Source organism: Lithobates pipiens, unplaced genomic scaffold (genome assembly GCF_037356315.1).
Source record: "Lithobates pipiens isolate NorthernLeopardFrog02 unplaced genomic scaffold, aLitPip1_a1.2 Scaffold_1, whole genome shotgun sequence".
Classification (NCBI taxonomy): Eukaryota; Metazoa; Chordata; class Amphibia; order Anura; family Ranidae; genus Lithobates; species Lithobates pipiens.
Window position 1 is genome coordinate 177,302,903 of NW_027507685.1, and position 24,618 is coordinate 177,327,520.

Consider the following 24,618-nt stretch of genomic DNA (forward strand, 5'->3'; position numbering starts at 1 on the left):
TTGTTTGAGGCTTTGCATCATTTAATTTACAGAACATGCCCACAACTTTGAAGATGTTTTTTTTTTTTAAGCAAACAACAAATAGGACAAAATAACAGAAAAAGTCAATGTACATAACTAGTCACCCCCCTAAAGTCAATACTTTGTATAGCCACCTTTTGCAGCTATCACAGCTCCAAGTCGCTTTGGATAAGTCTCTATGAGCTTGCCACGTCTTACTAATGGGTTTTTTGCCCATTCCTCTTTGCAAAACTGCTCCAGCTCCTTCAAGTTGGATGGTTTGCACTTGTGAACAGCAATCTTTAAGTCTGACCACAGATTGTCTATTGAATTGAGGTCTGGGCATTGACTAGGCCATTCCAACACATTTACATGTTTCTCCTTAAACCAATTAAGTGTTGCTTTAGCAGTGTGTTTGGGGTCATTGTCCTGCTGGAATGTGAACATCCATCCTAGCCTCAAATCACACACAGAGTGGTAAAGGTTTTGTTCAGGAATATCCCTATATTAAACACCATCCATCTTTCCCTCAACTCTGACCAGTTTCCCAATCCCGACTGCTGGTGTTCTTTGGGTGATGTGATGTGCTGGGTTTGCGCCAGACATAGCATTTTCTTTGATGGCCAAAAAGTTCAATTTAAGTCTCATCAGACCAGAGCACCTTCCTCCATACATTTTGGGAGTCTCCCGCATGCCCTTTTGAAAACTCAAAATGTGCTATTTTGTTTTTTGCTGAAAGTAATGGCTTTCTTCTGGCCACTCTTCCATAAAGCCCAACTCTATGGAGTGTACGGCTTATTGTCGTCCTATGTACAGATACTCTAGTCTCTGCTGTGGAACTCTGCAGCTCCTCCAGGGTTAACTTAGGTCTCTCTGCTGCCTGTCTGATTAATGCTCTCCTTGCCCAGTCCGTGAGTTTTGGTGTGTGATCATCTCTTGGCAGGTTTGCTGTTGTGCCATGTTCTTTCAATTTGGTCATGATAGATTTGATGGTGCTCCTAGGGATCATCAAAGATTTGGATATTTTTTTATAACCTAACCCTGACTTGTACTTCTCAACAACATTGTCCCTTACTTGCTTGGAGAGTTCCATGGTCTTCATGGCAGAGTTTGGTTAGTGGTGCCTCTTGCTTAGGTGTTGCAGCCTCTGGGACCTTTCAAAAAAGGTGTGTATATGTAATGACAGATCATGTGACACTTAGATTGCACACAGGTGAACATCATTTCACTTATTATGTGATTTTATGGGGGGTTGAAACTGCCCCACTAGCAGCCGAATAGCACCGCTAAAATGACAGTAAAGCCGCTTTACCGCTGACACCCTAGGCGGCACATTGTGAAAGGGCTCTAATAGATGTAATATTGAGTATAATATTTTTAGAATACAGTGGCTGGCTTGTGGAAGTTGAGTGGGACTATAGCACTGTATATTTTTAGCAGTTTGAAAAGGAGATTGTTAAACTGTTGTATTAAACACTATATGGAAGAACAATGAAGTCTGAACGGTAGAAAGGACAATTGTTGTAATTCAGTATGTATTACAGATTATGAAGTTTCGGTAACAATACCCACACTAGAAATGGGAAAGGAAGGCAAGAAATGTGTAAATTGGGAGGTGTTATAAAGCCGTGTTCAACTGAGTATGCTTAGCACACTATTCAACTGGGGGTAAGGTGGAATTCAACAGTTCGCCCAAGCAGGATATGTCCACGTTGAGGACAAGGACCGTTGCAGTAATAGTTAGTCTTTGACCGCCTGTTTTGGTTGAGGTTGATGAGAAGATGAGGAGACAGTTTGATTGTGTGATGGGTGAGAGGTCACTGGATTGGGTAGTAAGCCCCAATTGGTAAATTTTTTGTTGCCATCTTTAGGAGATAAAATTGGGATGACTTTTTGCTGGTAGTTGACCAGTAATTTTGTGGGGTATCCACAGTGGTAAATAATTGTATTCTTCTGAAGGATTGAAGTGACAGGGCGTATGTTCTTCATAGCTGCATTGTATACTTTAGAGTAAGGTTCCGGTAAAGGCCTGAAGGCAAGTGCAGAATTTGTTATTTTATGTGAAAAAAATTAATTCTGGCCAGGATATCCCTAGGCGTCTCCACAGGGAGATAATCCGGTTTTGTGATTCTATGCGCACGATCGATGAGCATGTCGCGGGATGATAGATTAGGGAGTAAAGTAGTAAAAAGCTTTTGTAAATATTTTTTTTTAGCTTGATAGAGGATACCAATTCAGGGATACCTCTGAATTGTATTTTGTTTTGTCTGGATCTATCCTCGATGGGTCCGCTAATTTCAGATTAATTCTTTGGATCTCATCCGAGTGATGATAATAAGCATCCAGAAGTGCATTGTGAGCTTTGCCCACCTCAGAGATATGCTCCGCCATATTATCGGTTCTTTCTTACAGGCATTCCATCCTGTCATGCACTTGGGAGAGAGATAGTTGGAGATCTCTATGTAAATCTTTTTTGTGTTAGGAGCATAGATTTAAGTATACTTTCTGATATTGGATTATCAGTTAGCCATCCCAGATATGTGAGAGGAGCTCTGGGGTCTGTAGCATCCCAATCATGTTTTTTAGCCAGGAGTGTTTTGCTAGAAGAGTTGAAGGTAGATGAGGCAATCCTCTTACCTCTGTCACTCTGCGAATCTGCATGGTCTGAGGTTGGCCATCTTGTTCTGTGGCTTGCCACGCCCTGTAAGGGAGATCTTAATGTCCTAATAGCTTCAAGGGATTGCTGGATGGCTGCCGAATGCTACTAAAGAGGGTAAAATGGAATTCCTCCTTGACATGAGCACTTTGTAGTGTTTGCTTATTCACCTGATGACCTGTATCTGTTTGTATGGTGTCCTCTACAAGCTTTAAATTGGTCCTTCAACCTCTATTCATCATTTCTATTTGGAGAAAGCTTGTGTGCACACTATCTATCTACCATATACGCATCTTCACATTTGATGTTTTTGCATTTAAAGGCATTGCATCAAAGTGTGGACCCATACGTTCAAAAATTATTAATAGCATAGTGGTATATGTATGCACACACACACACATGTGCAAAAAATCAGGTAACATTTCTACTTCTCTAGATTTACAGTAGCTGCTCATCCATGCTGTTCTTTTTCACACCATCAATCTAGCCCAAGGGAAGGCAGCTCTGTCTTGATTCTTTTACAGTGACAAAGTTTGATCCTGGTGGGTGAAGTGCGGAGATGGTGTTGGGATAGAGAAAGAGTGGTTTTGATGGGGGTGTGAGAGGACAACAGGCACGGCAAAAGAAGTGTGTCAGGCATGGAGTAAAGTGTTGGGGATGAGTGTCGATGCAGTGGTTAGGAGGGGTTTAAGGCACAGTGGTAAGAGTAGGATTTGTGGAAGAGCAGTGGTAAGAGAGTTGGGAATGTGCATGCTGGTATACACAGTGGTGAGAATGGGGAGGGGGAATGCTGGCAAGTACAGTGATGAGAATGGGGAGAGAGGGGGTATTATAGTAACAGTGGTGGTGAGAAAGTGGAGTAAGGGGGTGACAAGTAGACATGTGCAATTTGTTTCGTTCCAAATTAGTTTTTTAACAATTTTCGACAAATTTGTTAATTCGAAAACATCCGATTTAATGAAAACCCGTTTAACAAATTTTTCCAAATATCCGCAAATTTGAATATTTGAATATTCAAATATACGAAAATTCCTACATTCTGGAATTTGAAATGTGAATTGCGAGAATCTGAAAACCCGAAAAATTTGAAAAGAGATAATAACTAGCTAATAATAACTTAACTAGTGTAATGGAAATTTGTAAGTTCTGTATATAATTTTATTCTATTTTATATGTATTGCACACTGCACTCACTGTGCACACAGCACTAATAATGTTTTGAGTACATGTTTTGCATTCTTTCGAGTCCCGATTAGAATTAGCCTGCCTATGTAACGCCCCTTGTTACCATAAATGTACAATTGTAATATTAATGTGATACCTACGTAATCATGTGTTTAGAAACCATTAAATGCGTCATAATAAAGGAGAACAGTTATTTGGAAAGATGCTGAGTGTATCTTTTGTGTCTGTTCCCTACTGCAGTAGTTATTATTAATTTGGAACCACTAATCAGTATGAGGATAGGAATTGCCTATCTATAAAATATCAATTTCAGGTGGCAAACTTTGCCGAGGAGGGGCTCCCAGGTGACCATGAGTGTCTGAAATGAGGAGCTGGAGACGATCCTGGAATTTCTTATAATCAGCCGGCTTAGGTAAGCCTTTGGCTTACATTTAAGTTATCAGACTTCCTTGATCGGTAAGGCATTTTTGGGACAAAGGGTCCCTATTTTACTCCCCTTAATCGAACTGTGTTGATTGGTGGTTATATGTTATGTTGTCACTGTCTACTATCCATTGGAGTGTTATAGATAAGAAAGGGAAGAATAGTGCTGTTCACAGGTATATGTAGTACATCTGCTACATAAGTAGTTTAGAGGCAAGAGGGTATAGGCACACGTAGAGAAGACTGGCCTGTCATTATGGGCATTAAATTAAGTAAGGAATGAAGGGTAAGAGACCCTCAAAAATGCCCTATATATGAACCGAAGGTGCGGTTCCGCCTATACTGAGCCTCTAGATTAATGGTTAAAGTGGACAAGGATCCACAAAGGGTAACTGGGTTACCACCAAAGTCCACAGGGACAAAGAATCATGCAGAATATACAGCTAGAGAAACAGCTATCTAAGTGAGCAGGATGGATCAAGGGTGACAATTAACACTAGACAGAAAGGGACATTTTGATGTTAAGTTGCGGGATGAATTTGGGGTCAGGCAATGCAACTAGTAAAGTCAAGAAACAGTAATGAGTGTTAAAAAAGAATACTTTATATGTTGTCAGAGAGGGAAGATGGGACGAGTATTATAGCTGCCCATCTGATCATAGAAGGTACAGTATGTGAAGTATGGTATTACAATACATTGGATGCAAAGGATATCATAACAAAATAAAGAAAGCAGAAGTTTAAGCAAGGAAGTATTAAAAAGTTAAAAGAAAGTGAGCGAATTATATGCATGTGTTGTGTACAAATGGGAAAAATGTAAGCGATTTTAGAGATATATTTGTGTATGTTTGTGAATGCTGGAACCTTTAGTTCTATCGCTTGTGTGTGTCATGTACGCAGATGTGACCCCCTCCTTTGTGCTCTCATGAAAGAATGTACCTGGGATTTTGTTTTTTTAGACAAACATTTATAAAAAAACGTGCCGGGTTAACAAATCTAGTGATAAACAATGTGATCACAATTATTTTTGGATCTGTTTTCCAAACATGGTATAATGAAGGTTACATTTAACCGTGTTTTACTCAAATTGAATATCCTTTGATAGTGGAAACAGTGCATTTAAAAAAGTTAAATTAATTAAAATTAAGTAATATGTCCCCCTTTAAGGACATTTATCTGTGCATATATATTAGTGTGTGATATTGAAATTATCATATGAGTATTAATTTCTAATATGAGTTTAACAATTTTATTAATAAATATAGATATACCACTAATCAATATGAGGATAGGAGTTGCCTATCTATAGATTATCCATTTCACTAGTAAAAGCTGATCTCTGGCCTTAAAAATCCTGTTAAAAGGAGTAATCCATATTTGCACAATGAAATTGGTGAATAAAAGATGGCTGGTAGCTCGACGCGTTTTGTGGTTCAAGGCCACTCATCAGGAGAAGACACGTCATGTTTCTAAAATTGAAATTATGTAATAAGTCATCGTGGTTAAAGGGGCAGATAGATCCTCTGAAGGGATTAAATACTCACTAAGATACGTTTGTTGGTTGTGGATGGGCAGGAGTGGTAAACCGTCCAAGAAGACAGCAACCGGGAGCTGAGGCGGGCACCCCCGCCACGGCGACAAACACAGGCACCCATCGAGGAGACACAGGACCATGAGGCACTCTAGCGGAAAGGTGGCAAGTGAACGATGTGGAGTATATGTGAATGTGTAGATGGGAAGAGAGTGTGTTTGGGGGAAAGGGTGTTTGTCGCCGCGGCGGGGGCACCAGCCTCAGCTCCCTGTTGCAGTCTTTTTGGACGGTTTACCACTCCTGCCCATCCACCACCAACAAACGTATCATAGTGAGTATTTTATCCCTTCAGGGGATCTATCTGCACCTTTTGTACCCTTTAACCATGATGACTTATATCATTTCAATTTTAGAAACATGATGTGTCTGCTCCTGATGAGTGGTTTGAATCATGAAATGCGTCAAGCTACCAGCCATCTTTTATTCACTAATTTCATTGCGTTAATATAGATTACTCCTTTTAACAGGATTTTTGAGAGGCAGTCATGATTGTTCAATAATTGTTTACCTTATTGGACACTGGTGGTCCCTTGATTTTACCCAGCAATGCTATTACCTGTTTTACCTATCTTGCTATTTGATATCATAGTCTATATGTTGATCACTGTTTATCAGTGCTACTACTCATTTTAGATATCTTGCCAAGTTTTAATAGGATATCATTTGATACCATTGTTTGTATATGAATTATTAAACAGCTTATTTATCCACCATTTTCAGTTGTCTGCATGCTGAAAAATGTATAGTCATAACCCTATAGAGGTAATCTTGATGAAAGCAAGAATTGGCCTTGCTGTAAAAAATTGCAATGATATGCACATGTCAAACAGGTGCAGAAAAATTGGTCTTTGGGTATCGGTGGTGCCTTCCCACCATATCCCTATAGAGGTACTCTTGATGAAGGCAAGAATTGGCCTTACTGTAAAACATTGCAATGATATGCACCTGTCAAACAGGTGCAGAAAAATTACTCTTTGGGTGTTGGGGGCACCGTCTCACTGTAACTTAATAGAGGTGCTCTTGATGAAGGCAAAAAAAATTGGCAAGTGTTTATATCCTATTAACACTTGGCAAGATATCTAGAATGAGTAGTAGCACTGATCCTGTTAAATGTTACTGATTAAAATTTTTGTGTTCGATTAATCAATTCTTTAAAATCAATTAATCTACAAATTTTGATTAATTATAACGCACATACAGATCCAACTACTTTTAGCTGATCTCCTTGCATTACAACTCTGCATTAGTCAGTGGTAAATGTAGTATACACTATATACAATCACCCGGCACTAGTTAGTTTCCACAATCCATGACTTATCTTCACAGTTCACACAAATCCGTTTTAAATTCAAACTGCAGCACTGACGTAAGTATTTTTTTTTCCACAGTAGCGTGACAAACCCTCCACCTCCGGTCTAACTAATCACTCTCACCTTATGGCATGGACCCCTGTGCAAACAGGTGGTCATGCAAGCAGGTATCAAAAGGGTTAAAACAGACCATAAACTTCTCTCATGTCTCCTTAGATCTTAGCAAGGACGCCGGGTCATGGGTAGAAAGAAAAGATCTAAGTGCTCACCGCTTAAGTATAAGATTACATTTTTGTGTTCAAACACAAACTACTCACATAAAGATGATAAAAACACAGCATGTAAAGCCGACAATCGTGTTAGTTCCATAGGGCAGCAGCGGGTGACGTCATGCATAGCTCCTCCCCGTATGCGTTACGTTCAATCAGAAGTTCAACGTCACTGGACTCCTCCCCCTTCCCTTCGTTAGCAGACGGAGCCACTTGGGGAAGGGGAGAGGACTCCGGTGACATCGATGTCCATGACGTCACCTCCGATGGAACTCCCTGAAGACTCGGAAGCCGGCGGAGAGGTGAGTACTGAACAAAAGAATCAAAAAAATTAATCAATTAATAGAGAAATTCATCTTTAATTTCCACAGCCCTAATTTATTTGTTAATGATTTTCGTAGCTATACCTGCACAAGGTGGCCAGCATGAAGTGTTCTAGCAGAACTTAATTTTCTTACTAAATGGCTTAAAATGGCTCCTGAGATTTGCTGGAAAATGCCCCTTAAAGAACATATTGGATACTGAAGCTTTTTTCTTCAATAGGCAATTTTGGTTGTGCATTTTTTTTCTTCAAGCAAATTCCACCTAAGCAGTCTACCCTTAAGGCTAATGTCTAAGGTTGGTTAAAGCAAATTCAGACACAAGTTGTCATTTTGAAATTTTGGATTTCTTACCACTTTCTGTCCCGGTGCCAATACCAGGAAAACAGTGAAAAAATGAACAGTGAATCTCCCCAGCAATAAAAACTGACAGAAGGTCTAATCCCTCACCATTCTATCCAAAGTTAAAAAAACTTTTTAGACACCAATGACAAGTGAATAACTTAAAATTGGGAAAATTGGTAAATTATGATTTTTTTTTTCCCTAAATATATGTAATATATATATATAAATGTTTGTATAAACTTCAGCAAATGATATAGTAATCAAATTGATAATCTGGTGATTTTCCTGCCATAACAATGTATGCAGGTGATTGAGGAGACTCTGTTACCAGAGCTCTCTAGGGTATCACATGAAGTACAGAGCAGAATGGTTAAGAGATAAGCACTTTCGATTCTTATAAGTACAAATACCAATCTGTGATGCCGACACCTTCCTTTATTTCGTCTATATTTAGATGTTGCTTCAACCTTAACCTCCCTCTACGTTATCTAGCTCTAGGAACAAATCTGTTACTTGTGATTGGTATGTATGATGTCACAGATCACACACCCTAGAGCACTCCCTACTCATCAAATCTATATCTATATGTCTGTACATATATATATAAAAGCACAGACAGAGCTTTTAATACTTTCAGCATTGCTAGAGCAGGGAACCTGGTACAATACTATATTAACAGGTTCTGAAACATTGCCAATATTATCGTTGCCAATTTTTTTTTACGGAGTATCTTAATTTAATATTTATTGAACATGCATCTTTCGAGGACTGCCACCTTTTTTACCTTTGGAATTCTACTGCTGTCATGCGGTAAGAAAACTCTTTGCTTTTTTAACAATTTATTTATTTATTTTTAATAGAGTGTTTATTACAGAAAATAATGACTAGTGTTTTTTATTAACTGATAACAGTAAATAGCCCTTTAAAACTGTAATATGAAGCAGCCAATAAGAACTTATTATGAAACGCAGGCTGATGAAGTCAAATTTTTGATTGGCTGGTGTATTTGGCTTATATCATTAATGTTTCATTATTTTGTGTGTTTGCAGAAAGAGTCCCCTGCTATGCTATTATAGCTTCTGCCGTCTTGAAAATCTTTTTTTTTTTAACATTTGAATTAAAAAAATGCCCTTCTTTATTATCAGTTTTTTGTTATATTTGCTCCTTAAGTCAGCCATAGATGGATCCATATATTTTTTTTTCGATCAGCCACTGGGCTGTTCAAAAAAACTGAACCATTTTCCCCAGCACACAAGAGAGGTGGAAAGAGGAACCCTCAATGCTGTGAGTTTGTATTCTGACAACAAGGGACTCTTTCGCTTTCAGAATACACTGATCAGCCCTGCAGATGATTAGCTGCAGTGCTGATTGAATACAAATTTTCCAACAAGCCCATTTGTGATAGATCGATCATTAGATCAACTTCTCCCAAATGAAAATGTGAATCGGCAGGGCAAAGCAATGGGCTCATTCTGTCGGCAGCACATAATCACCTCCTGCTGGTAAGTTTGACTGCTTGGAGTAGAAGTTATCCTGTGTAAGATATGAGTCACCCAAGTTGCAGCTTACATAGGACAATAGACTCTTACTGTTTGACAGTGCTGGTGATAGAGGGTTTTTCTTCGCGTCCCGGCTGCTGAAGTATGCAGCAGGTGAATGGAGGACAGGTGGTGAGTTTGTGCTACTGGAGAGGGGGGAATAAAGTAAACCTGTTGCTCTGTCCTGCATGGCAAAGCACAGGTTTATTTTAATCATCGATATCACAGCTAACAAATACTTGTACAGAGAGATTGCATATGTTCATCAAATATCACATGTCTCTGCAGGCATAAGAATGTCAATGTTAGTATTATTAACAGCTCCTTGAAGCATATCTCTGACCATTTTGTTGTGTAGAGTACATTAGGAAAGGGGTAGAACCTCTGATAAGTCTATATATTGGTGCCCGTATCTTCATTCATTTTCTGTCCCAATGACTATACTTGAACTGAGGGGCATGTTCCCCCGGAGGGGACATAGCTAAAACCTGATGGAGGCGAGGGTCAAATTCTTCCACACCCTCCAGTTTTCTCTGGAGTTAATATTTAACATAATAATCTGATTGTTAATTACTCTATCACATAGGGTCATGTAAATGTATTTAGCCACTTTTTATTTTGTTTTTGAGATATCTCAGTTCCTCATAATAAACTTTTTAGTATTTTTAGTCTACCGCAGTGTATTAAAAAAAAAATTATTTGGAAAGAGGCAGGTAGCTCTATAATTTGGTAGCAAGCTTGGAAACATATACATTATTTAATTACTTGGTTTTATTGTAAATAGTAAAAAAATAGAAAGAAAGGTCTTGTTCTGTTATTTTTCCCAATGCAACAGGGGTGTAATTTGCACACCCCTATATATTTACCGCAAAATATAAATATCAATGTGTGCTGAATAACATGGTATCATATTAGACTTTTATGTAGCATAGTGGGATGGCAAAGCTCAAAGCGAATGTTTTATTTCAGGAGATTATTACGCTTTCCGTTTTAAATTATGATGCGAGCAGGGGGGGAAAAAAAATTGCTGTTAGCATAACATTTGGACAAGGTTAATTCAGATGGACAAGGGCAAAAATTAGCACACCTGTGATTTTTTTTGGGTTAATGGTGGCTAAAATTGTAAATAACATTTGGGTTCAATTATGTGAGCTTTTTTTGCCTGTGCAATAAACACAAATGTCATAATTTTGCAACCTGGGGATTCGTTTTGTCAAGGAATGTTTTTCTTTATTTTTTGGAGGTTTTATATATAAATATTTAATACATACATGCACACATACACTGTGCATTTACTTTTTTATATGTTGTACAATTTTTTATTCATTTCTTTCTTTGTTGAGGGTCTGGAACTAGTCAGTGGAGACATGATCCAGACCCCGCATGCACCTATGTAGCATCAGATCACTTCTAGTAATGGTCTATTGCTGGTTGCAATCAGCTAGGAAAATGTCAGGAGTGAACTGTTGCTGCAGGGAGAGGCTAGGTACAAAGTTATCTTGTCACAAGTTTACCTGTTATATTACCCCCCCCCCCCATAAACAAAAAAAAAGGGGGGGATTGTTAATTCCCCCCTCCCTGCCATCTCTAGGATAAGTCTGCTCTGTCCTTTCCCACTCCATCTCCTTTAAGTCATGTATTCTCCCATTATGCTCTTCTGTGTCCAAAAAAGAAAAAAAAAAAGAAAAGAAAAAAAAAACCCGTCCCACTTACTTCCAAAAAGACGCGTTCACTTTGCCATAGTGTCCATTCATTTTAAGTGATTAAAAAAAAAAAAAAAAAAAATACCCCCCCCCCCCCCCCATATTTCCAAAGAGGCCACTATCGCTATTGGCCATAGTGTCTATTCTGTTTTTTTTTTTTTTTTTTTTCCCTTCCTTTCCTGTGTACGTAAGAAAAAAAAAAACCACCTCATGTTTGGCCATAGTGTCTATTCATTTATGTTTAAGTGGTAAAAAAAAAAGTGTATCTTCTCAGTAAAAACCTGTCAAATGTTAAAAAAAAAATGAAGATTGGGACAGCATTGTGCTTTAAGATAGAACATGGTTGGCTTGTAAAATAATTTGCCTAAATGTCTTTTATAAGCAGTGTGGTAAATCATATATAAAAGGTGCTGAATACACACACGCGCGTGTATCTGTGTATAAAGAATTGCCATGTAATAATAGACTAATATTTACTTATTTCACTTTAAACACATGCCACTGGATGTCTGTTTAGTGCACTAGGCTTCTGTTCATGAGAAATGACACCACAGTGCACTGCGGTATGTTTTATAATGCATGTTTTAACACTTGCTACTCGTAACACATAATTCTGAAGAAAATTTTTAAGTTTTGCTTGTTTTAATGAGATAGTATAGACACAGGATAGGTAGAATTTACAGTAATTTATGCCAGGGGAAGTCAAGCCCCAGTAACTAGGTGAAACTAAATCAGAAAAAAGCACAGAAAAGTCTGTTTTGTCTCAAGGTAATAGCTGGCATTTTGTGCACACTTTCTTATGGATGCATAATACTGATTTAAAAGAGATAATAGATTTTCAACATCTGGATTTACTTTGTATCAGTGGATGTATGTATCACTGTATCCGCATGGTGTGATGATGGAAACCTATAAAATGCACAGAATTTGACAAATAAAGGCTTAATAAAAAGGCAGATGTTGATATAGGCGTACATTCAAAAAGGTTGACATATGCTAAAGACCTGTTCAATCCAAAAGTATTGAAGTGGAGCATTGCTAGCTAATTAGCTCCTGGCTTCCTGGATACTCCAGCAAGGAGATCCCTCTGCCTTTTCAACTTTAATACTGCCTGCATGGGAGCTTCGGGTGTTCCTGGCCCATGTTTTCATGTGCCTACTCTTCCTGTTATATTCTCCACAATGTAGAATAGATATAAAATTCAGGAGAAAGGAAAGTGGGAGTCCATTATGAAGGGCACAGCAGATGTTCAGACCAAGTGCAAAGATCTAACCAATAGGTCAGATGGTTCATTTCTCAACCATTTAACAAAATCTGAAATATCACTTTAGGGAGTGCTGATCCTTTTAGTCTGCATATTTGTCCAATATAAGACAAATGCACTGACTTGTAGATTTTGGTAATAAAAAAGGAATATTCAGCACCTTTTGATCGTAAGCACAAACTGACCCAGTTGAGACTTCTGTTGCAGCAGAGAAGCCAGTCAGTTTCAACCCTGTATTGACCGAAAACTAGTATACCATTTTAGGTTGGGATAACACTTACTAAATGTTTTTTTTAAATCTTTATTGAATTAACATTACACAATTTCTATCAATAGCAGCTTGCCACAGTAGAAAGAAATGTCAAGCAACAAAAGATATTTAATTAGCAAGCTACACCTTAGATACATCAATGGCAACCATTTGTCTTTTTTTTTTGTTTAGCTGGTGACACTGTCCTGTGGCTTATCAATCATCCATTATCTTATCTTCTTAGCTACTGTACAGGGCAAACATAGTTACTGATATATTAGTCATGTTATTACTCATGTTAAAGATCACACGACTTCCATATAAATTGTATGCACTTCCACACCTTGGTTAACCACATTATTTCCACACGTTGATTGAATTTTACATCTAGTAAGTCACTCTTTGGTTTTTGTGTATACAAATGTTTATAGTTACTAGCACAGAATGAGCACATATTATTGTATCTTTAGCAGAAGCAAAAACATTCACATAAATCTGAAAGGTAGACAAATGGATGCTCATAAGCTTGTAATGTCATATACAATATACATAGAAGAGGAAATAATAGGATCCCACCCACATATGCAGTCCTAAAATCTTTAGGTGTGACAGAAAAGCCCTCTGACCACCAGGGAAGCTTGCTGTTTCACTGTTTAAGTTTTTCTACTTAATGCTAAAATTGGAAGCACTGCTTGCACTAACTTGGACATCTATGAACATACTTAAAGTGGAGTTCCACCCAAATATGGAACTTCCGCTTTAAGAGAAGGTGACCAACTGACATGCCACATTTGGCATGTCATTTTTTTTTGGGGGGGGGGGGCGAATACCCTCTTTTTAGAGAGATCCAGCTCCCACTTCCTCCCAGGGGACTGCGGATTCTGAAAGAAGTTCACCTCTCCCCCCTCCCTCTCAGAAATCATCTGGGACACATCACAGGTCCCAGATGATTGCCCGGCCAGCCACAGCCAGGTGCCCACAGTGACAATGCCGGTGCTGCAGAGAGGAGGGAGAGAGGAGCGAGTCTTCATTCGCCAGAACCGATGGGCCATGGGACAGGTGAGTGTCCGATTTTATAAAAGTTAGCAGCTACACTTTTTGTAGCTGCTGACTTTTATATGGGTGGAACTCCTCTTTAAGTTTCCTATAGAGACAAGATTAATCAGTTTATGTACTTTACTCATCAGGGCTAACCTTTTTGTAGCCCCAATGAGGGGGGTGCCTCCTGATCCCCAAAAAGTATTGAATTTTGGCTTCATAAACCTGATATTCCTTGTGAGGTTCCACCCCTGGCATGGCAATTGTGACTTGAGAGCTGTCTCAGTTACTTACTGGAGATATCAAACTACACATGGAATACTCAAATTGCAACAAATGGTGCAGTGCAACTATCTTCTCACTTGTATATACAGAATTATGGTCACATAATCTCACAATCTATCTAACTATCTATCTGATTGCATGTCTTCAGGCACAGTTCATTCTCCAGCGGCATCCCCACAGTCCTTTTATCTTGGGGGAAGAATTGATTGGCTGGACTTGATTTTCCTGTTTGCTATTGTTCATTCAAATTTAGGCCAGTGGTAGTGTTGTTCGTTCACCCAGGGTATAAGTATACATGCCTAATTTTATTGACTGTAATATTTTATGACCTCTGTCTTAGGTCAATGATCAGGCTGGTGATATTCAAGTAGCTTTCCCACTGATAGACTGAACATAGATATGATCTGAGTAGAATACCTTTCTAAGGGGCTACATTAGGTTTAATTAAGGGCTTTACTTATTGGTAAAATGCTACAATCAGCCTTTTTGAGCTAAAGAACATTTTTTTTACTTTACTGACTTTATAATGAACAGTTGGATTTTAATTTTTTTATGGGTTCACCTAAAAACTCATTCAAATACAAGGACCCACCAGTACATGTTTTAATACAATTAATACAAGGTATTTTACACTTTGAAATGACATATTACAACTGTATTTGTTTCATGACATTTAAAAACATATCCATACTGCTACTTATGTAAAACATGCTGCAGAGGTCTAGCAGGTTTTGGGGAGGGGGCAGCAGAAAGCCATGTGACTAGTGCCAAGAAATAATTTAGTATATAGTGACAATGCATTAAAGGCTACACAATGATACATTGCTAATAATGTTCAAAAGACAAACATTTAAACATCTATGGTTTCTATATAATTACTAACCATTTGTATTTTTTTTACAGCGTCTCCTGTTGAAGCACAGACTACTAGCTCGATACTTCAGGCCATTAATAGTATCATTGCATCCCTGGCTCAAGCTATAGCAAATTTAATAAATCAGATAAGCAACACATTTAATCCTACGCCTTCTCCAACAACAGCTTCCACAGCTGCCAGTACAACAGTGACTGCAACTACCACTAAAACCAGCACTCAACAGCCCACATCAACTAGCACATCTTCTAGTACTGCAACCAGTGCTTCTACAGTTTCCACCAGTAGTTCAACATCTTCTACTAGTAGCAGCACAAGTACACTTTTGTCATCAACTAACACTGTGACGCCTTTTGATACTGGAACAAGTAGCCCCTTAACATCAACACCTGTCTCTGGAACTAGTGTGTTATCAGTGTCAACACATCCTGTAACATTAACAGCCAGCACAGGACCTGTGACTAGCACACAGAGTACAGCAACACCCTTAAGTACTGGAGCAATTAGTCAGTCAGTGACTAACACAGTAGTAACTTCAACATTTGAATCAAGTAGTCAAATACTTTCAACCAATCTGGTAACATCTTCCAGCAATGGAATAAGTGGCTCAACTGACTTTACCAGTAGTACAGCCACTCAAACTGCATACAAGCCCTCTTCAACTGAACTCAGTTCTTCAAATTCAGTAAGCACTAGCAGTAGTCAACCACCTGTAACTGGACGTCTAACATCATTCAATACTGAAACCAGCAGTCTACCGACATCTATCAGCTCTGAAACATTTTCAAGTCTGGGCACGAGTGGTCAAACTGTATACAGTAACTCTGCTTTTACTGCCAAAACAAGTAACCAACCAACCACAGCCAATGTTTTCACATCTTCTATTTCTGAACCAAGCAGCCAGTCTACCGAAACTGGCAGCATATCAACTCTGAATACTGAGACAAGTAGCCAATCAACTTCAGCCAGTTCAATAACATCTTTGCTACTTAGCACAAGTAGCCATGCTGTATTTAGCAGCTCCACTGGCACTGCCACATCAAGTATTCAACCATCATCAGCCAATGTATTAACATCTTCTAACCTAGGTGCAAGCAGTCAGTCAGTTCTTACCAGCAGCATTTCATCACTGACAACTAAGACCATTAGCCAATCACCTTCGTCAAGCAGCGGAACATCTTCACAGTTTAGCAGTTTAGCTGCCGCAACCAGCAACCAGGCATCTACAGGTAATGCATTTACTTCTTCTGTCACAGAACCAAACAGCCAATCAATTGTAACAAATGGCATAACAACATTTAATAACCCCAGTACACAGTCATCATCAGCCAACACTGAAACATTTTCTAGTCTTGGGGTATTCAGCAGCTCATCTATATCTACTGAAACCAGTAGCCAGTCACTTTCAGCTACCATAGTGCCAAGCAGTCAATCAGTTGTAACCAGTGACATACCAACCATAAGTGTAACTAATAATCAATCCCCTAATATAATAAATACTGTTACCAGCACTAGTTATTCCACACCAGCTTCAAATACTGAAAACAGTAGTACACTAATATCAGACAACACATTTATAACTTCCACTAGTGTCCCCACATCTTCAACTACAGCAACATTTTCCAGTAGTCACACTGCTTCAACTAATATTGTTGTTTCATCAGCTACAGGCACAAGTAGCACATCTGCAGCTGGAAACACACAAACTTCAAATACAATAAGTGTCATTCAGTCATCTCCATCAGGCACCACAGAGACATCTTCTGCTGGTACTCTAATGTCAAGTAAGACTGATACATTGGCCACCTCAGCAACCGGCAGTGAAACAGCATCTATTAATTTTTCTACTTCAAACACTAGAAGCAGCAGTACAGTTCTGTCAGGTACCTCTGAGGTTCCTTCTACTAGCAATTCAATCCCAACCCCATCTAAGACAACTTTAATTACTACAGAAACTAGTGCCATATCATCTTCAAATACTGGAAGCAGCAGCATATTATCATCGGGTGCTCCAACATCAACCTCTACTGGGCCATTATCCAGTACTGTAACACTAAACAGTCAAGCACTTTCTACTCTTAGCCCTTCAGTGTCAGCAGAAACATTGACAAATAACAAGCCAAGTGTTTATATTGCAACTTCCAATGCTGTAAGCATTAGCCAGTCTTTACCATCATCACCTACAGCATACTCCACTGGAGCTGTAACAGCAATCAGCAGTCTACCGACATCTATTAGCTCTGAAACATTTTCAAGTCTGGGCACAAATGGTCAAACTGTATCCAGTAACTCTGCTTTTACTGAAAAAACAAGTAACCAACCAACCACAACCAATGTTTTCATGTCTTCTATTTCTTTACCAAGCAGCCAGTCTATCGAAACCAGCAGCATATTAACCCTGAATACTGAGTCAAGTACCCAATCACCATCGGCCAGTTCAATAACATCCTCGCTACTTGGCACAAGTAGCCATGCTGTATTTAGCAGCTCCACTGGAACTTCCACATCAAGTATTCAACCATCATCAACCAATGTATTCACATCTTCAAATCTAGGTGCAAGCAGTCAGTCAGTTCTTACTGGCAGCATTTCATCACTGACAACTGAGACGATTAGCCAATCACCTTCATCAAGCAGCGGAACATCGCCACAGTTTAGCAGTTTATCTACTGCAACCAGCAACCAGCCATCTACGGGTAATGCATTTACTTCTTCTGTCACAGAACTACCCAGCCAATCAATTGTAACAAATGGCATAACAACATTTAATAACCCCAGTACAAAGTCCTCATCAGCCAACACTGAAACGTTTTCTAGTCTTGGAGTATTTAGCAGCTCAACTATATCTACTGGAACCAGTGGCCAGCCACTTTCAACTACTATAGTGCCAAGCAGTCAATCAGTTGTAACCAGCAGCATATCAACCATAGGTGTAACTAGTGTTCTTGCATCTTCAACTACAGAAACATTTTCCAGTAGTCACACTGCTTTAACTACTAATGTTGTTTCATCAGCTACAGGAACAAGTAGCACATCTGCAGCTGGAAACACACAAACTTCAAATACATTAAGCGTCATCCAATCATCCCCACCAGGTACCACAGTGACATCTGGTACTCTAACATCAAGCACCACTGCAACATTGGCCACCACAGCAACCAGCAGTCAAGCAACATCTACTAATTTTTCAACTTCAAACCCTGGAATCAGCAGCACAGTTCTATCAGGGACCTCTGTGGTTCCTTCTACTAGCAGTTCAATCACAATGCCAACGAAGACAACTTTATTTACTGCAGAAGTCATATCATCTAGAAATACTGGAAGCAGCAGCATATTATCATCTGGTACTTTAACGTCAACCTCTACTGGGCCATCTTCCAGTACTGTAACATTAAACAGTCAAGCACTTTCTACTCTTAGCCCTTCAGTTTCAGCAAACACATTGACAAATAGCACACCAAGTGGTTACACTTCAACTTCCAATACTGAAAGCATTAGCCACACACCTACAGCATACTCCACTGGAGCTGCAATATCAACTGGCACAGGAACTTCTTCTGTTTTACTAGCAACAAGCAGTCAAACAGCTTCTACAATTATCACAGCAAGTCCATCAAGCACATTGCCAGGAAGCACAACTACAGCTCGGCATACAACAGCTTCAAATACTGGAAGCAGCAGCATGCTGTCATCAGGTATCACATATCAAGCTTTATCTGGTACTCCTACATCAACTGCCACAGGGACATCCCTTAGTACTTCTGCAGCAAATGGCCAAACACTTTCTACAATTACCAATTCAGCATCATCAACTACTTTGTCAGGTAGCACACCTTCAACAATTTACCCAACAATTACAAATTCTGCAAGTAACAGCCAGTCATCTGCATCATCAACACTGATATCTTCTGTAACTCAAGGGTCAACTGCTACTGGTACATCTTCTAGTACATTTGCACCAAGCAGTCAAACACCTTCTTCTATTAACACTTTAGTTTTATCAACTACATTGTCAGGTAGCACACCTACAACTGGGCACACATCTGCTTCAAATTTTGTAAGCAACAGTCCATCATCAACATATTCAACACTTACATCTTCTCCTGGAAAACAAACATCAACTGCTACTGGAACTTTTAGTACTCTAGCAACAAGCAGCCAAACACCTTCTATCATTGCGAATACCATTTTATCAACTACTTTGTCTGGTAGCACACCTACCACTGATCACACATCAGCTTCAAATACTGGAAGTAGCAGCAAGCTGCCATCAGGTGTCCCATATCTATCTTCATCTGGTACTCCAACATCAATCGCCACAGGGACATCTTTTGGTAATTTGGCAACAAGCAGCCTAACCCCTTCTACTGTTAACCATGTAGTTTCATCAAGCACGTTGGCAGGTAACACATCTACAATTGGGCAAACATCAATTTCAAATAGTGTAAGCAACAGCCAGTCAACACCACCATCACAACCAACATCTTCTACTGGAACTCAAGCATCAACCACTACTGTGACATCTTCTAATACATTAGCAACAAGTAGCCGAATAGCTTCTACTATCAACACTGCAGAATCTATCAGCACTGTGACCTCTTTCATTTCACCATACAGTAAACAAACTTCATTGCTTGTAATGACCAGTAGCATACCTACATCAAGCAACACTGTGCCATCTTCCATTAATGTTACAAACAAAACAACAGCTTCCAGTAGTAACACTGTATTTTCTTCAGCTACTTTAACCACTAGTGAACTAACTTCCCTGAACACAATGTTATCCCTATTTACTGCAACTAATAGCCAGAAGCCATCTTCCAGTACTACTGTACCTCCTTCAACTACTATCATTAATAACTTAACCTCCTCTAATATAGTTGCACCTTCATCTACTGTGACAAGCAGTACCACGTCCACTAATAATTTTTCATATTCGACAAGTTTTTTGACAAATACTGCATCAACCCCCACCAAAACAGCGGGGTACTCAGCAACCACTGGCCAGAAGACCTCTAGTACTACTCATGTGTCTTCTTCATCTACGCTTACTACTAATAACCCAACCTTCTCTAATACTTCACCATTTATAGTTACAACAACTAGTAATCAAAATCTATCTACTACCAATACTGTACCTATACCACCTTCAACCACTTTAACCACTAAAACATCATCTAGCAACATATTTACCACATTATCTGCTAAAACGACTAATCTGACACTTTCCAGTAACACTTTACCCTTATTATCTACAGTGTCCACAACTAAGTCAACCTCCATCAACACAGCTACATTTTCAATCCCTGTTACCAATAGCCAAAACCTTTCCAATAATACTATATCTTATTCAACCACTTTAATCACTACTAAACCAACAAACTTAGTAACCTCTGCCAACACAATGACATTCCCAACCAACAGTACCAATAGCCAGAAACCTTCAATTATTATTTCAACTTCACCTACTACTCTGACCACAAACAATCCAAAATTCTCCAGCACAGTGACATATTCAGTTACAGTACCCACAAAGCAGACAAATACAAGTAACAGTGCATCCATGTTAACTACCCTGACTACACGTAAAATAACTTCTCCTAACACAGTAACCTTTTTAACTAATGCAACCACTAGCCTAGATATTTCCACTGTTAACACTATCTCTCCTTTAATCAGTAGTAAACTCACATTTACAACTTCAGCTATTACAACTAACAGCCAGAAAACTTCAACTACTAACCCTCCTTCTTCTACTAATTCAACAGGTATTAACCCAGCATCCAGTAAGACTGTAACAACATCTACTACAATAACCAGTAACAGAACACCTTCCACTATTAGTTCTATACTATTTGCTACTAGTAGTGGTTCTGCAACTTTAACTATGTTAACCAGCTCCACATCCAAAACAACTACTCCAAATACATCACCCGCTGCCACATCAATCCATTCCAATACAAGCCTCTCAAGTCCAAGCATTCCTTCTACAAGCAGCTCTACAGCAAGAACATCAGTGGAAACAAGTACAAGCACTACTTCTCCAAGCAGTCCTACAACAAGAACTTCAGTGACAAGCAGTTCAAATACTTCTACAAGCAGTCCTACAAGTACATCAGTAACAACCAGCTCAAGCACTACTTCTATAAGCAGTCCTACAACAAGAACTTCAGTGGCAAGCAGTTCAGGCACTTCTTCTACAAACAGTGCTACATCAAGGACTGCAGTGGCAAGCAGTTCAGGCATTTCTTCTACAAGCACTCCTACAACAAGAACTTCCATGGCAAGCAGTTCAAATACTTCTACAAGCAGTCCTACAAGTACATTAGTGACAAACAGTTCAAGCACTACTTCTGCAAGCAGTGCTACAACAAGAACTTCAGTGGCAAGCAGTTCAGGCACTTCTTCTACAATCAGTCCTACATCAAAAACTGCAGTGGCAAGCAGTTCAGACACTTCTTCTACAAGCAGTCCTACATCAAGGACTGCAGTTGCAAGCAGTTCAGGCACTTCTCCTACAAGCACTCCTACAAGAACTTCAGTGGCAAGCAGTTCAGGCACTACTTCTACAAGCAGTCCTACAACAAGAACTTCAGTGGCAAGCAGTTCAACCACTGCTTCTACAAACAGTTCTACAACAAGAACATCAGTGGCAAGCAGTTCAAGCACTACTTCTACAAGCAATCCTACAACAAGGACTCCAGTGGCAAGCAGTTCAAATACTTCTACAAGCAGTCCCACAACAAGTACATTCGTGACAACTGGTTCAAGCACTACTTCTACAAGCAGTGCTACAACAAGAACTTCAGTGGCAAGCAGTTCAGGCACTTCTTCTACAAGCAGCCCTACATCAAGAACTGCAGTGGCAAGCAGTTCAGGCACTTCTTCTACAAGTATTCCTACAACAAGAACTTCAGTGGCAAGCAGTTCAGGCACTACTTCTACAAGCAGTCCTACAACAAGAACTTCAGTGGTAAGCAGTTCAAATACTTCTACAAGCAGTCCTACAACAAGTACATTAGTGACAACCAGTTCAAGCACTACTTCTACAAGCAGTGCTACAACAAGAACTTCAGTGGTAAGCAGTCCAGGCACTTCTTCTACAAGCAGTCCTACATCAAGGACTGCAGTGGCAAGCAGTTCAGGCACTACTTCTACAAGCAGTCCTACAACAAGAACTTCAGTGGCAAGCAGTTCGAGCACTACAACCTCAACGACTATGACATCAAGTGCAACTGTAAATAAGAGTCAATTTTCAACAGCTGGAGGAACCTCAACAGTGACCACTAATACAAAAACTACAAATTCAACTATTACTGCAGACACAGGTATGGTCACTATGAATACTAATAATAAAAACATGAGTAGTGATAGTAAAAAGTAATTGAGTAATAGGTATTTTTTAAATTGATATTTACTTAGAAGGGGGTCTTGTTTATAGTACTGTTTATAGCTATAAGATTTCCAGCCCTGGGACCTAATCAATGGAGTTTCCACCTCTGTTTCTGCAGTAACAGAGTCATGCTCCCTTGTTACCAGTAATGCAAAACCCTACTACTCATGTTCAGAGATCCTGCTGTCACAGTCTTTGAAGAATAAGAGTTTTGAGGGTGCTGACCTTCCCAAACATGCAATCTCACTCTTTACAATTGATTACAGGATTATCAACCGCCGTCATTCCTGATTGGGGCATCATTCTCATATGTCTTGCTGTGATCCTTACCTTAGTGTCAGTATTGGCTCTTGGATTTTTGGTAAGTGACCTTAATAGTCATGGAATACATACTGTATATATATTATATTTACAGACAGAGGGAGAGGTGCATATTAATTATTTTGTTTGCACTATAGTTTGTATTTTTATTTTAGCAAATAAGTCACTTAAGAGCAATTTTTTAAACCATGTAAATAAAATATGTCCATTGAAAGCACTCACTCCAATGTAATTTTTGTCATTATGCCATTATGTATATCACTTTAATTATAATTACTAGTACTACAATTACTACTAATAGTGGTTAGATATTTGAGGATGACTGAAATGTGCAACATTTGCTAATGTGAATCTCCTTCTTTTCTCCTTCAGATTACCTACTGCATAAGAAGATTCGCTACCAGCAGTTATGATGTTTCCAATATGAGAGTATAAGGATAATCCCAATTACCTTGTTTCATTTTCAATATGTTTACATTCATTGAAAGCAGTGTTCATGGACTATTGGACTAGAATTAACTAACATACAATATGGTGGCATGCTGTAATAGGTGTATTCCTATGACTGAAATACAGTGATGTGTACTCACTGGGTATGCAAGAGGTCTATTCCTATTGATACGATGCTACATGTTCTTGGAATGGTGGTGTCATCTATATCCACCGAGCACAAGAGGATGTACTTCCTTAGACACCACTTTATAATACTGAAGCCTACAAATCAATGCAGTGTACTACTCCAAGAATACTATACCTTCAAGATAATTAGATCTAGTGTACCAGCATTTGCCATGTATAAGATTTATAAAGACGTTCAACCAGGGAGTGGGATGCAATCAAATGGGAAATCAGTGTGAAGGATGATCCTGGTGATCACTGTGTGTCGTAATTTTATATATATTTTATATACATTAAATATTGCCTACTTGAAAATACGCCTCTGATGGTCTACACTGGTATTGCAGGCAAAACCATAGCCAGTCAAGGGGTGGCTTGTATGATATATTGCTGTATAATATATTTATTACTATTTGTAATATTACATGGTCACAATGCGGCTATGTGAACATGAATAAAGTATTACATTGAATGCTATATGTTATTATGGATGCATAACTGCACTGTTATATTTTTCTAATATAATTAAACTTACCATTACCGTGAGCACAACTTTGAGTTTTCAGGGGTGAGGGGGTACAGTCTAATTAATGCATCATCCATAAATATGGAAGTCTTCTTAAATAAATAAAAAAATCCCCTTTTTTGAGGGCCATGTCCGAGGGGCAATTCTGGTGCTAAATCTTGGAGGAGAGGCATTTTTTTCCCTATGGAGGCACTCCTTTGCTGGCCAAGAATATTGAAAAATCTCACCTGCTAGCAAGTAGTGACATCTCATTTGTCTAGCCAGAAAAGAATGTATCCATCGCAAGTGGTCAGAATCCTGCTGCTACAACTTGCCAGCTGACTGATTGGTTGGGGTGGAGATTGTGATGTCACAGCCCCTTCTCTTCACCTTATCCAGAGAATGCTTTTCATTAAATAAAAAATAAAAAACTACAAGGCATTCTATGAATGGTATTATACAGAAAATCAATCAGCACTACCATCCAAATTAAGAAAAAAATGTAAATAAAGCTGCTGAACACTCAGGGTCAGTAAACCAAAGAAATTAGTTCAGTGCTAAAGCAATAAATAACTAAACAGAAAAAATAAATGTAGTCCATATATTATATTCCCCAAAGTGGTGACCACTCGTGATGTATATTCTGCTCAAAAGAAGAAAGATGTAAATAAAGCTGCTGAATACTCAGGGTCAATAAACCAAAGAAATTAGTGCAGCGCTAAAGCAATAAA

General features: G+C 39.0%; 1 protein-coding gene across 1 annotated transcript in view; it reads left to right on the top strand.

Annotated features, from left to right (window-relative positions):
• Window positions 1-23,859, top strand: part of LOC143987585 (uncharacterized) — a 134,312-nt gene extending 110,453 nt beyond the window's left edge. Inside the window, exons 3-7 of the mRNA XM_077486439.1 lie at window positions 2,979-3,031; window positions 9,672-9,768; window positions 15,080-22,378; window positions 22,710-22,804; window positions 23,137-23,859. Of these exons, the coding sequence (XP_077342565.1) occupies window positions 2,979-3,031; window positions 9,672-9,768; window positions 15,080-22,378; window positions 22,710-22,804; window positions 23,137-23,199 (7,607 nt within the window). The 3' untranslated portion in view covers window positions 23,200-23,859. The remainder of the gene's footprint in view (window positions 1-2,978; window positions 3,032-9,671; window positions 9,769-15,079; window positions 22,379-22,709; window positions 22,805-23,136) is intronic.
• Window positions 23,860-24,618: the final 759 nt, after the last annotated feature.